This window comes from Hyperolius riggenbachi, chromosome 4 (assembly GCF_040937935.1).
Source record: "Hyperolius riggenbachi isolate aHypRig1 chromosome 4, aHypRig1.pri, whole genome shotgun sequence".
In the NCBI taxonomy this organism is placed as follows: Eukaryota; Metazoa; Chordata; class Amphibia; order Anura; family Hyperoliidae; genus Hyperolius; species Hyperolius riggenbachi.
Genome location: NC_090649.1, coordinates 333,048,290 through 333,063,252, shown reverse-complemented (window position 1 = coordinate 333,063,252; position 14,963 = coordinate 333,048,290). Strand labels below are relative to the sequence as shown.

Sequence of the window (14,963 nt, the reverse complement as noted above, 5' to 3'; positions counted from 1 at the left end):
GTTCTCCATGATCTTTATGGTCTGTCCGGTCCCTACGGTCCTCGTGGTCTCTATGGTCCCCATGATATATGTGATATTGGTCTGCAGAAGCCATAGGGCTCAGGTAGTCTTCTGGGGCTGTCAGGAGACATAGTAGTGTCTTTTAATTCTTCACTCTCTTTTAGATAGCCAAAGTATAATACTTACCTGGTGCATCAATACCTTTCATCTTGAGGCTGGTCTATGACCTGTGCATCCTGATCCATGCTTCCCAATAAGGTTTAGCCTGACAGCATCGGAGGAGGAGAAAGAGATAATGCATACAGTGTGCAATAACCTATAGTAGACTAGCCTTCCCCCCCGAAGCCTACGGCCCACACCTACCCAAAAAAACGGGACCCCCACAATTGAGCGCAGCGATCAGCGTCCAGATCCTCCCAGATCAAAGGATCCTGCACAATGGACGCCGAACGCTGAGGCTGTAAGCTTAAAATAGCCGCCTCCGAGCTGTGGGTGTGACCGCCGGGACGAAGCCTCCTCCGTGACCACTTCCGGTTGCCGGAACGCAACCAGAAGTGACGACGCGCCAATAGTAACCAGCGGCCGCACTTGTCCTTAGCTAGCGCGACATGTGCCAGACGCCACCCAGCTACCCCCCAAGGAGCAGCGTGAGCGACGAACTCTGCCTAAACAGGTATGCAGGGTTGCTCAGCAGGACCCCGAATGCGAAGTTCCCCCGAAAAATTCGGGTGTTTTTTTAGGTTTGCCGCATGCGAACCCGAATGCAGCGATTCAGAGCCGAACCCGAAGCCTGACGAATGTGCGTGCTCGAATTCGGCCGGATGGAGCTGTGGGTTCGGTTTCGGCTTTGGGATTCGGGGATGACGTGATTGGGCCAATCAGAAGTCCTCCTGCCGAGGACCTGGCAACCCTAGCAACCAAATCAGAGGAGGGGAGCCTGGCCCTCCCCTCCTGTATATAAGGCGGCGGCCATGCTGCGGAGCCACCCACCTCCTCCTCCTGCTGCTGTTGTATTTATCCTGCTGCTGTCAGTGGTCCCACCGCCAGAGTCCACACTATGCATTGCCTGCTGTCAGTGCCACACGTCACTCCTCCTCCTACTGCTGCTGTTGTATTTATCCTGCTGCTGTCAGTGGTCCCACTGCCAGGGTCCACACTATGCATTGCCTTCTGCCAGTGCCACACGTCACTCCTCCTCCTACTGCTGCTGTTGTATTTATCCTGGTGCTGTCAGTGGTCCCACCGCCAGAGTCCACACTATGCATTGCCTGCTGTCAGTGCCACACGTCACTCCTTCTACTGCTGCTGTTGTATTTATCCTGCTGCTGTCAGTGGTCCCATCAGTGGTCCCACCGCCAGGGTCCACACTATGCATTGCCTGTTGCCAGTGCCACACGTCACTCCTCCTCCTACTGCTGCTGTTGTATTTATCCTGCTGCTGTCAGTAGTCCCACTGCCAGAGTCCACACTATGCATTGCCTGCTGTCAGTGCCACACGTCACTCCTCCTCCTACTGCTGCTGTTGTATTTATCCTGGTGCTGTCAGTGGTCCCACCGCCAGAATCCACACTATGCATTGCCTGCTGTCAGTGCCACACGTCACTCCTCCTTCTACTGCTGCTGTTGTATTTATCCTGCTGCTGTCAGTGGTCCCACTGCCAGGGTCCACACTATGCATTGCCTTCTGCCAGTGCCACACGTCACTCCTCCTCCTACTGCTGCTGTTGTATTTATCCTGCTGCTGTCAGTGATCACACTGCCAGGGTCCACACTATGCATTGCCTTCTGCCAGTGCCACACGTCACTCCTCCTCCTACTGCTGCTGTTGTATTTATCCTGCTGCTGTCAGTAGTCCCACTGCCAGAGTCCACACTATGCATTGCCTGCTGTCAGTGCCACACGTCACTCCTCCTCCTACTGCTGCTGTTGTATTTATCCTGGTGCTGTCAGTGGTCCCACCGCCAGAGTCCACACTATGCATTGCCTGCTGTCAGTGCCACACGTCACTCCTCCTTCTACTGCTGCTGTTGTATTTATCCTGCTGCTGTCAGTGGTCCCATCAGTGGTCCCACCGCCAGGGTCCACACTATGCATTGCCTCCTGCCAGTGCCACACGTCACTCCTCCTCCTACTGCTGCTGTTGTATTTATGCTGGTGCTGTCAGTGGTCCCACCGCCAAAGTCCACACTATGCATTGCCTGCTGTCAGTGCCACACGTCACTCCTCCTTCTACTGCTGCTGTTGTATTTATCCTGCTGCTGTCAGTGGTCCCATCAGTGGTCCCACCGCCAGGGTCCACACAATGCATTGCCTGTTGCCAGTGCCACACGTCACGTTTTTAGTTGTTTTTTTTTAAGTACACCTATTTCAATGTGAATTCCCTTTAAAAAAAACACACAAAAAAACCCCGAATTCACGAATACTAATTTTTACCGAATTTTGAGGCGTAACCTCGAACCGAATATGAAGTCGAACCGAATTTCGTGGTTGAAGGCGAATTCGAATGTCATGCGGACCTGAATTCGAATGTACCCGAACCGAATTTTGGTACATCTGAGCATGCCTGAAGGTATGCCTCCCGGGCCTGAAACAATAAATGGATCTGTACACTAGATAGCATTTAGCTATCAATGTAACACGAGTGGGACATGCTGCATAGGTAATCTTTAATCCCCTAACCTGACACCCGCAGCAGCATTCCGAACCCCTCAAAGCCAGCAGAACCGGGGTTACCACCGGGCTACCTTTAGTAGTCTCAGGGTCCGCATCAGGAGAGGCTGAACCTGATGGATAAACCACACATGTGGCTGGTAGATGCACCGCAGAAGTCTTCCCTGTCCGAGGTGAGGACGAAAAACATAGACAGGTGTATGGGGGTGGGAATTAAATTTATCTAGTTACCTGTCCAATGGGGTTAGTGGGCGGAGCAACTATCCATAGGTGCTGCCATGGAGGCATTAGGAAAGTGTTTTATGGTTGTAATTCTTTATCAGTGAGGGTTAAGCTATAGTCCAACCCAGTCCCAAACCAGACAGAAACTGTAACTTGCATAAAGTTTAACTCTTTCAGGCAGTGAAAGAAAAAAAGGAGCACAGCATAGTCATTTGTGTGCTTTGCACTGTACATATACATGTCTATCTCATCATGTCACCTCGGTTGTCCAACTATTACACTGCATTCCAAATTATTATGCAAATTATATTTAAGTGTCATAAAGATTATGTAATTTGTTTTTCAATTAAACTCATGGATGGTATTGTGTCCCCGGGCTCTTTTGATCACCGAAATCAATCTCTGACACTTGAGCCAGTTTGAAGGAAAAAAAATACTAAAAAAATAAATAAAAAAATAAAAAAAAGTGTGTACTACATTATTAAGCAGACCACCATTTTCAAGCAATATGAGAAAGATAAATGATCTCTCTGCTGCAGCAAAGTGTGAAATACTGTAGATGAATGCCTTGGACAAGGTATGAAAACCTTAGATATATCATGAAAACTGAAGTGTGATCATCATACTGGTAAAAGAGTTGTGGCTGACTCAGAGCACACATGGGTTTGTGCAGATAAAGGCAAAATGAGGAAGGTTTCTTCCAGACAATACATCACATTAAGAGGGCAGCTGCTAAAATTCCATAATTCCATAAAATTCCATAAAGCAGCAAACAGGTATTTGAAGCTGCTGGTGCCTCTGGAGTCCTGTCTGTGAGGATGCTTTGCAGTTATGCATAAACCTTCTATTCAGCCTCCCCTAACCAATGCTCACCATCAGAAATGGCTGCAGTGGGTCCTATGAGAAGAATCATTTTCAAACAGTCTTGTTTACTGCTGAGTGCCGTGCAACCCTGGATGGTCAAAATGGATGCAATGCACTGGCGCACCGAAGGGGGTGTTCCGGGTGTCTGGAACCACCCCCTGCACTGAGACCGGAAGTGGGGCTGCCGTGCATGCAGCCATGGGGCATCACCTCCCAGAGCAGACAAACGGCTGTGCAGCCGCACGGGGCCATCAAGATCATTATCCCATGAAGTATCAATGACCTGTCACCAGAAGGTCACATCGCAGGCAGAGCACAGCACAGCTCTGTTCTAGTTCCTGCTCTTCGTGTGACGCCCCTCCCCCGTCTTTCTGGCTGCAGAGCGGCAAGTTTGGATTTATCTTGAGAAGCACAGCCACTCGCTCCTCCAGCAATAGATCTGCAGAGCAGAAGGGTTAGAGATGGTTGGGAGTGCTGTGCTGCAGCTGGGAGCGTCTCTAACAGAAGGAGGGGACAGCCAAGCAGAGCCCGCTGTGTAAGCTGGATCATTAACTGTTTATTTACCTTCTGACTTTCATCTGTTATCTCTGCCTGTGTCCCCCTGACCCCCTCCCTCTCTCTCCTGTCTCACCCACAGTAAATTAGCATCCTCTGCATGTCGGAGCCAAACAGAGAGGTGAAGACAGGAGCCTGGTTAGAAATCACCCTGCCATTATTCATCTCCCCCAATCTCTCTTGTGTCTCTTCCACTTTATCTTCCCCTCTCTCTTATGCCCCACTTTTCTCTTTTCCACATTTATCTCCCTCCCAATTCTCATACCTCTGTACTTTCACAAAGTCCCTATTATTGTTATTAAGGTGCCAATGCATGGGCAGAGCGACCAAGAGACAGATCTCTCTCTGATCGGAGAAAGATCTGTTATCTGCCCACACACCACAGGCCGAAATTCTGATTGATTTTAGTATGAAATCTCTAAGGAATCGTCCTCGTGACGCCACATCCGCCACCTCACCGTTGTTGTCCCCCCCCCTCCTGAAGAAAAATGTGCCCCCCCCCCTCCGAGCCCCATGCTGTACACTTTACTTGTGGTTTTCTGCCGATGGCTCGGTCTGCCTCCAAAACACACACCCCACGTGGTTGCCGGCATATACGTGTGCGCGTGTGATGTCACAAATACGCCTGCAACAATGTGGGGTGTGTGTCTGAGGATGGAACCCGGAGCCAGCGGCGGACACCGCCAAGTAAAGTATACTGCAGGGATGGGAATGGGGTGTGCACTTTTTACATTAGGGGGGTTTTGTCGCTCATCCCGATATTGCATATCGTTACGCACCTGATCGAGCATGTCAGCCCTACATCATGCAGCATGTCCGACCGATAGATGTAACCAATTTGGGACAGAAATTGGACACATCGTCCGTCGATCGAACACGCTCTTGATTTTCATCCGAGTATAATAATCTAATTGGATGGCCGATCGACAGGTTGCCTGATGTACGGCTACCTTTACTGTCTCCCTCCCTTTTTTGCCGCAGCGCGTGACGTCAGCATCTGCCCAAGAGGCGGATCCAGAACCTGCATAGCACCCTCAATAAAAAATATCCTGGATCCCCCCCATTTACAATCCACTGTCTTGTCCTCCAACTGCACCTCCTGCCTCCTAGCTTAACCTCTGTCAGGGCCGGATTTACCATAAGGCACTGTAGGCACGTGCCTACAGGTGTCTCTTGATGGAAAGGCAGCACACTCCCCGAGTGCCTCCCTCCTTCCCTATGCAGCGTCCTGAGCAGAGCGTAAATGAGAAGTTACTCACCCTGCTCTCAGCATTCCACTGGCGAGATCTCCCTTCAGTCGGGGGCACCCCTAGATACTTAACACTGAGGGTACTTCTACACCACACGATTTGTCAAATTGATAAAATCTAACATGTCCGATCAGGATTCGATTTGATTTGCGTTGATAACAAACGCAAATCGAATCCTGATCGAACATGTTTTCATTTTATCGATTCGATCAGCGATCGCATATCGATCGCATGAAAAATTGTATGGTGTAGATGGGGCTTTAGCCACAACAGTTAAGTGTGTGTGTGTGGGGGGGGGGGGATCATATGGACTTTTAAAAACCTACAGGGGAGGGGGGGGGGGGGGAAGAGAGAATATGCATGACAGATGAATTTTCAGCCTGCTATCTAAACCCTAAAAGTGACCCTGTAGTGTGTGGGAGTGGGGAGACTGGTTTAGATAGGCTTCAAGTTCATGTGTGTTCCACCAACACACACACACACACACTACAGGTTCACTTTTAGGGTTTAGATACAGGGCTGCAAGTTCATCTTTCATGCATACCCCCATATGCCCCTCCCCCACCAGTCACTTTTAAGGTTCAGATGGCCACCTTGCATGCAGATCCCCATGCCTACCAACACTCCACCACAGGGTTACTTTAATTTAGGGTTTAGGTGGCAGGTTATATATATTTTGGCGAAATACTACTGCATAATGTGTATTTTGTAGGGAAACCCTGTCCGTTGTGTGTATTTTGTGGGGAAATGCTGTGCATCATGTGTATTTTGTGGGAAAACGCATGCGCGGTAGTGCAAGGCTTGCAAAAAGAGACCTTTCAGGAATCCCCCCCCTTGAAAATCCTGGGTTTGCCCCTGCAATGTTGGATGGTTGGTGGACAGCCACCATGTCACAGCAAGGCTGGGACATCATCAAGAAGGAGGCAGAGTCATGGTTTGGGTCGGAATAATGGGCAGGGTCCCTGAAGGTGTTAAAAGTATGTGGAGTTTTTGACTGTCCCCTTTCTTTCATGGTCCTTGAAGAAGAACCGTGCTTTCCATGACAAAATCATTTTCATGCATGACAATGCACCAGCTCATGCTGCAAGGAGTACCTCTGCATCATAGGCTGCTTTCAGCATAAAAGAAGAGAAACTCATACTGTGGCCCTCATCCTCCTCTGACCTCCATCATAGTGAAAACCTTTGGAGCATCCTGAAGAAAAAGATATAGGAGACTGGAAGGCTGTTTACATCCAAACAGCAGTTCTGATAGGCTATTTTAACATCCTGCAAAGAATTTCAAGCAGAAACTCTTAACAACTCACAAGTTAAATGAATTAAATAATTCTGAAGCTAATAAGGGGTCCTATGTTAATACGCAAGTTGACTTGTTAAGATGTTTTTGATTAATATAGCTTTTGATAGTAAATGTGACCTTCTAAGGCTGCAAATTCAACAAAATTACCGTTTTTAGATCTTTACAGCCTATAAAATATTTTCAAACTGTTGTGTGGTCTGTTATCATGAGGAGGTTTGGACAGGAAGTACATCACAGAAGTTTGGTCACTATGCACCTGCGTGCCACAACCAAAATTGCTTGTTCACACTTACCGCATCGCCATAGGCATGCGGCAGCGCACTGCAGAGTTGCTTTATGTGAGCACTTCTGCAATGTTGCTCTATGTGAGAGTTCTCACATGAGTGATGAGCTTTCTTTCCAATCGCAAACACGGCTCCTGCACCATTTCCTGAGCATTTGCGCTTCAATACAAAGTATAGGGAAATCGCAAATCACTTGAAAAAGTGTTTTCCCCAGCACTTTCAAGAATAAATACATTGTATTTATTCAGTTCCAGGTCAAAGAGTTCACTTCCTGAGTATCGTCAGGATCTTCATTCTGTCCTGGCATGCGGAGTCTGTCACTATGGTAACAATGCCCTCTGTGATGACGTAACCGCATGTCATCACAGGGGGAGCGCTTACCGATGCGACAGACGCCGCAAGCCGGGACAGGAAGAAGATAGAGGCTGTGTGCAGGATCGAGGAAGCCAGGTGAGTTGAAACCTTACTCTGCCCGCTCCCCCCGCCCTATGCTGGAGACACCTACCTATCTAACCTATATTGGGGGCATGCATCTATCTAACCTATATTGAGGGGTACCTACCTATCTAATCTATACTGGGGGCATCTACCTATCTAACCTATACTGCGTGCACCTACCTACCTAATCTATACTGGGGGCATCTGCCTATCTAATCTATTCTGAGGGGTACCTACCTATCTAACCTATACTGAGGGGTACCTACCTAGCTAATCTTTACTGAGGGCTTCTACCTATCTAACCTATACTGCGTGCACCTACCTACCTAATCTTTGTTTTGTGGTGGGGCTGCCCATTTTTCGCCTTATTTCATGGATGGAGGCCTCAAGTTATGGACAGCTTGGGGCCACCAAAACCTTAGCTGCACCCCTGCACCTTGAATACAAATTTTCCATCCGTTTTTTAATCTCCATAGTAACATGACATCACTACTTTCTATCCCTTCCCTTTGTTCGGCATGCAGTTCTTCACAGGGAAAACGTGATAATTAGCATGTGACACGTGGAACCACTCACATGTGAAAAATTGCAACAGGCGGTCTGATTTTTTTTTTCTGAACAGATCCGCATGAAAAAAATGCAGTGAGTGGAAACTAGGGATGATCAATCAGATACAAATATTTCATTGTTCATGCAGGATTATGTAAATTTGTATGTAAACTTATGCAGTTTGAAAAGGGACCAATCAATTTAAACCCTGGTGGGACTTGATTGGTTAATTTTCAAGCTGCATACATTTGCAGTTTCTTTTTTCAAATGCTTATGCCAAAGAAAGGTAGTGAAGAAAGAAAGGAGCAGTAAGGCTTTAAGAAACGGAAACGTCATTTGTACACAAATTCTTCATGATATGCATGACTGGTAATGTGGTGAGGCATGGCATTTGAACAAGAGCTGAGTTATGAGGTGTCCCACTTCCAGTTCTCTAAATGAAGTTGGATGGTATACTGCATACCATCCAACTTCATTAAAAGTGAAGGATTGGATGCAAAGAACTGAATGTGTTGACCTCTCTTTTTCTTTATCTTCCTAATAAAAGTTTGTTTCTGAGGACAAGTAAGTTTGAGAACATGGAGGGCAGTTCAGTTTCTTTAAGGTGAAGATTCAGTAATGAATAAAAATGTTTGGGGCTACGTTAACAGTGGGACGTTGTGTTGTGTCCCCTGTGTAACAGGAACACACACAACGGAACAAAAAAAGTTGTACCGCACATTATAGACACGATACATGGAATAAAGTACAGTGAAGCATACAAACAATGAAAAGTATGCTTCCCTGTACCTGTTGTATCTCACTGCAGCAGTGCGTTACCACACGCAACACGTTACACCGAAATGCTATCGCCGCATAGACTTAACATAGTGCGTCTTTCAGCGTTGCAATGCCTTCCTAAGTCGCTACATAATGTCCCACTGTGAATGTAGCCTCACGCTAACACACATCCTCAGCAATGAACCAAAGATATGTGAACCAATGTTTGGCTCACATTGATGGACAGGGTCAGGAGCCAATGAAAGTGGCTCCTGACTGGCGCACAGAGCTCTGCCGTCACAGCAACGGCAGGGAGAGCGGCCTGCAGTGATGGGAGTGCGTCATGACCAGCGAGAGCAGTGGGTATGTGTGGCGATTTGTCAGTAAGTGCCACTTTGTTGTACCAGCAGTCTCTGGACCTTAAGGGACAATAGACTGCTGGTACATAAGGGGTTGAAAAAAAACCTTTGCTATTTGATGTATTTTGATTCTGGGAAAAATAAATCTAATAAAGGAACCATGGCTATTAAATAACTATTAGTGTGGTCATTTTCTATTTAAATAACGTATTTGTAGATTAGGTATTGTAAATGTATTTTATGATGAAAGTATGCATGCATCCCCATGATTCCCACTTAGGCCCTATTCACACTTAAAAGCGCAAAACGCCGGCGATTACCGTCGTTTTGCGAGAATGATTTTTCCGCGATTAGATGCGGAAAAAAAAAATCACTGGACACTGCGGCGATTTTTACGCGATCGCGTTTAGCGCTTCTATAGCACTGAAGCGCGATCGCCGGGAAATCGCCTGAAAATTATGCAGGCTACGAGTTTGCATTTGGCGATTTGTGTTAATCGCCGGTGATTAATGCAAATTGCCTAAGTAAGAACGGGCCCATAGGGTTTTATAGCACTAGCGCTTTAAAAAGCGCTAACACTTTGCCGAAATCGCCGGCAAAACGCCCTAGTGTGAATGGGCCCATATAGTAGTTATGTTAAAGAGACACTGAAGCGAAAAAAAATAATGATATAATGAATTGGTTGTGTACTATGAATAATTACTAGAAGATTAGCAGCAAAGAAAATATTCTCATATTTTTATTTTCAGGTATATTGTGTGTTTTCTAACATTGCATCATTCTCTAATATGTGCAGATTACACAACACTCAGCATTCAAAATGATTCTTTCAGAGCAGTCTGTGAACTAATGACCTCTCCTCTGGCAGATAAAAAGAAAACTGTTCACTTACAGTTGAGATAATAGAAGTCAGAAGACAGCCCTCTCCACGACTTTGAAAGTCGTAGAGATGAATGGCTTTTTTGCATAGAGATAACAACTGGAGTTTCTTAACTCTTCCTGTACTGGAAACAATTACACTGATGTATCTGATCTTAATGTTTTATTTCTTAGCTGTGCTACACATACAAATCATAATATCATAATTTTTTTTTCGCTTCAGTGTCTCTTTAAGGCATACAGAAGCTCATACCTCATCTATTCACTCTTTTGGAGGGATAGTCCCCATTTTCTGAAACCTTATGTCCTGCTTTCCTCCTCAGATGACCCTCTTGAAAGTCTTATGCAAAGGTTTAACATATATACACAAATGTGTTATTAAAATACTACAAGTATTTATATTTCTGTGTCAATTCTCTTTTATCCAGGTCATGGCATAGCCAAAATACATAGTCTTTTCAACATTTGTGTTCTAAAAGGACAATTGTTCTTAATGAGCAACACTTGTAGTGTGCTTGCTTTACATTTAACCTCTAAATCATTGCATGGTTTACTTTGTAGTGCCTTTTTCTTTTCTTAATTTCTAATAATTGCTGCATCTGTAAGGCCTTGTTCACATTATAGGCGTTTTTGTAAAATTTTAAGCATGGACTATTTTCAAAATTGCCCTGAAAGCGCTTGTGCAATGATTCTCTAAGGGTTGAGACACACCAGAAAAGCTCCCCAAACGCTAGAGGTTTCAAAAGCTCTTCCCAATGTAATGCTATGAGGGTTTTTTACAAAACCTCATCACTCCAGTGTGCATAGACACATAGGATAACATTAGCAGGAGGTTTCAAAAACTCAAAACGCTCAGAAAAACTCCTCTGGTGTGCACCAGGCCTAAGGGCCCTTTTCCACCAGCGCGTTTGCGCTAACTGAATCGAAAAGTCGCAAACCGCTAGCGATTTTACAATTTGCTTTTTAACATAGGAATCGCGGTAGGTCATTTCCACTACCGCGATTCGTTTTTTTCATGAACGCGAACGCGCGGCGGAGCGATATTTGCCGCGATTTTGCTATGCAGTGCATAGCATAGCAAAATCGCGGCAGCAAACGTCGGGAAATTGCCGGTAATTACGATTCAGCAATCGCTAGCGTTCAGCGTGAACGCTAGCGACTGCTAGTGGAAAAGGGCCCTAAGAGAGTTCAAATCAGAGCGGTTCGTTTGGGATCCGCTTTGAAAAGCAGTGCTTGGGCCATTTTTGAGGTGATTTGCCTCAATGGAAGGTATAATAAACACGCTCACAAAATCGCTTTGGCAAGCGATTGCGTGAGCGTTTTTTTTTTAAATACATTGTATTTATTTTTTCAGATTAAAAGACGGAAGCGCTCTGCAAAAGCGCTTACAAAAACGGCCACAAAAACGAGCGAACACGCAGAAAATTGCGGAAAAAAAGTGCAAAAAAAATCCCCATCGCAGACGGACAGCAGAGCTGAACACAATGTGAACAAGGCCGCCCTAAAGGAATGAATAATATACTTTTCTATCTTAATTCTTTATGTCCCCTCTCATTCCAAAAGTTGGGAGATATGCAGAGGCCAATTGGTACTTTTCCGTTAGCCGGGCGCATCCGGCAGGTGGCGCTAATTACATTAAAACTTCACATTAACACAAAAGTGTTAATGTAACCGCTTGTCGGCAGGTGGCGCTAATTAAATGAATACTTCACGTAACCTAAAAGGTTAATGTCACAAATGTATTGTGTTTAAAGTGGCCGGCTCGCTGCGGCCAAATGTATATTAAAAAGTGAGTGAATTGAATTAAATGAAGCCGGCGGCAATGTAACAGATCAAGCCGCCGGCTTCGGCTCTCGCTCTCCTCCCCCTTGCCCTCTCTCTTCTATACAATACTGGCAGCCGGCGGGGACATGTTTTCTGCCTCTCTCCTATAGAACACTGGCAGCCCTGGGAGGGGACACGCATGGTCAGTAAACCATTTACCAGTGGTTTTGGCACTGTGAGCAGGTGCCAGGTCGTGCTGAAAAATGAAATCTTCATCTCCATAAAGCTTTTCAGCAGATGGAAGCATGAAGTGCTCCAAAATCTCCTGATCGCTAGCTGCATTGATCCTGCCCTTGATAAAACACAGTGGACCAACACCAGCAGCTGACATGGCACCCCAGACCATCACTGACTGTGGGTACTTGACACTGGACTTCAGGCATTTTGGCATTTCCCTCTCCCCAGTCTTCCTCCAGACTCTGGCACCTTGATTTCCGAATGACATGTAAGGCCTGGAACCCACTGAAAACAGCAAACGCAAAACGCAACCGCTAGCGTTTTGTCTGAGCGGTTTGCAAGCGGATTCATGCGCGTTTTTGGTCGTGTTTTGCAACATTGTATTTTTTTGCCCAGCCGGTGCGTAGCGTTTTGCGTTTTTATCCTGATTGGTCCTGTGAATTATTTTTCATTTTGTTACAGTGTGCTGAACCGCAAAACGCTAGCAAAACCGCTCAGTTTAGGTTTTGCTGAGCGTTTCCGCTAGCGGTTCAATACTTTACATTGAAGCGCTAACGCTCCCAAAATGCTGCACGTCCTGCGTTTGCGTTTCTGAGAAACGCAAACGCTCCTGTGGAAGTTGCCCCATCCATTAACATTAGCCCAGCGTTTTGGCAAACTGCTAGCGTATCGCAGTGCTGCCAAAACGCTGCCAAAAGCGCTCCTGTGGGTTCCAGCACTAAGAGTTGCTTTCATCCGAAAAAAGTACTTTGGACCACTAAGCAACAGTCTCTGTAGCCCAGGTCAGGCGCTTCTGCCGCTGTTTCTGGTTCAAAAGTAGGTTCATGCTTCCATCTGCTGAAAAGCTTTATGGAGATGAAGATTTCATTTTTCAGCACGACCTGGCACCTGCTCACAGTGCAAATACCACTGGTAAATGGTTTATTGACCATGGTATTGGCCTGCCAACTCTCCTGACCTGAACCCCATAGAGAATCTGTGGGATACGGTGAAGAGAAAGTTGAGAGACGCAAGACCCAACACTCTGGATGAGCTTAGAGGCTGCTATCGAAGCATCCTGGGCCTCCATAACACCTGAGCAGTGCCACAGGCTGATTGCCTCCATGCCACGCTGCATTGAAGCAGTCAGTTCTGCAAAAGGATTTCCGACCAAGTATTGAGTGCATAACTGAACATAATTATTTGAAGGTTGACTTTTTTTGTTTTTAAAACACTTTTCTTTTATTGGTCGAATGAAATATGCAAATTTTTTGAGATAGGAAATTTGGGTTTTCATAAGCTGTATGCCAAAATCATCAATATTAAAACAATAAAAGGCTTGAACTACTTCAGTTGTGTGTATTTGAATCTAAAATATATGAAAGTTTAATGTTTATCAGTACATTACAGAAAATAATGAACTTTATCACAATATGCTAATTTTTTGAGAAGATCCTGTAAAGAAGAGAGAGGGCAAGGGGGAGGAGAGCGAGAGCCGAAGCCGGCGGCTTGATCTGTTACATTGCCGCCGGCTTATTTTTAATTCAATTCACTCACTTTTTAATATACATTTGGCCGCAGCGAGCCGGCCACTTCAAACACAATACATTTGGTGACATTAACCTTTTAGGTTACGTGAAGTATTCATTTAATTAGCGCCACCTGCCGACAAGCGGTTACATTAACACTTTTGTGTTAATGTGAAGTTTCAATGTAATTAGCGCCACCTGACGGATGCGTCCGGCTAACGGAAAAGTACCGGCCAATTCTTCGCTGTCTGGCCAACTTTATCTCTGCTCTGTTTTCTTATTGTCTGCAAACACTGAAAGCAGCTCAGTAAGCTACAATATACTGTTCAGAAGCTCTGGATGTATAGTACTATACCTTCCTGACTGCAGCTGGGCTTGAGGAATAGGACAGTACACCATGATATTGTATTTAAGTTTGTGACCAGCCCTGATAGCAATATAGATAACACACCCCAGACCATTGTGTACAAAGGAATTTAGGTCACTTCACCAAAAATGAGATTTTAATTTTGTTATCAGAAGATGCTAGCTGGTTGAATTGCCTGCCAGCTCATCACTTGGCAAAGCTTCTAGCTCTGCTACTCCCACCATGCGCTCTCTCTCACTGTGGTGCATCTATTCAACTGAAAATGCACAGCTACTCAACCTGAAAAGGCAGTTTTTTGTAGCCTGACATTTTCAGTAATAGGCAGTATGCAAGGTACACTAAATTCAGCTAATAAGAAGCTTTAAACATACTTAAATAAAATGTAATGAAAAAGTAAATATTAGATCTCACCTTAGGTCTTTTCCATACAAATGGGATATTGGGCTTCTCACTGTAGAACAGGGAACTATCATTTGCTGGGAAATCAATATCTTCAAAGAGGGAACCCTTCTGAAGACACTCTTGTCTGAGTTGGTCATATGTTTTGCCAGAGGAGTGAATGCTTCGTGCAGTGTGGGGGAGATTGGGCTCCTTCTTTCTTGGGTCTTCATAAATATATGGCATCCTTTTTTTGCTTTTGTTTTTCTTTACAGCTATAGAGTACAGAAGCTGTAAGAACTAATTGGTCCAGGTGAAAATGCAATCAAATAGTAGTGAGACAAATGCAGACTGCTAGTGCTTATCTGTCTGACAGCTCAAAGGAAAACCACATGTAAAGTGCATGACACATATTGTTCACAGGGCAGTCATTAAAACAAACATTCAAAAAATGTTTACTCCTCCTTCTTCTTTTGCACCTGTTGGAACCAGAGAAAGTGTACATTTGACAAAGGTGAGGAATAGCCTAGGAAACGCCCTGCTGAACCAATAGTAAAAAGAATAACCTTTCACTGTGTGTG

At 45.5% G+C, this 14,963-nt stretch overlaps 1 protein-coding gene across 1 annotated transcript in view; it reads right to left on the bottom strand.

The window, feature by feature from the left end:
• Positions 1-14,753, bottom strand: part of CAPN9 (calpain 9) — a 150,124-nt gene extending 135,371 nt beyond the window's left edge. The window contains exon 1 of the mRNA XM_068279531.1: positions 14,416-14,753. Coding sequence (XP_068135632.1) covers positions 14,416-14,628 — 213 coding nt within the window. The 5' untranslated portion in view covers positions 14,629-14,753. The remainder of the gene's footprint in view (positions 1-14,415) is intronic.
• Between the last annotated feature and the right edge of the window lie 210 nt (positions 14,754-14,963).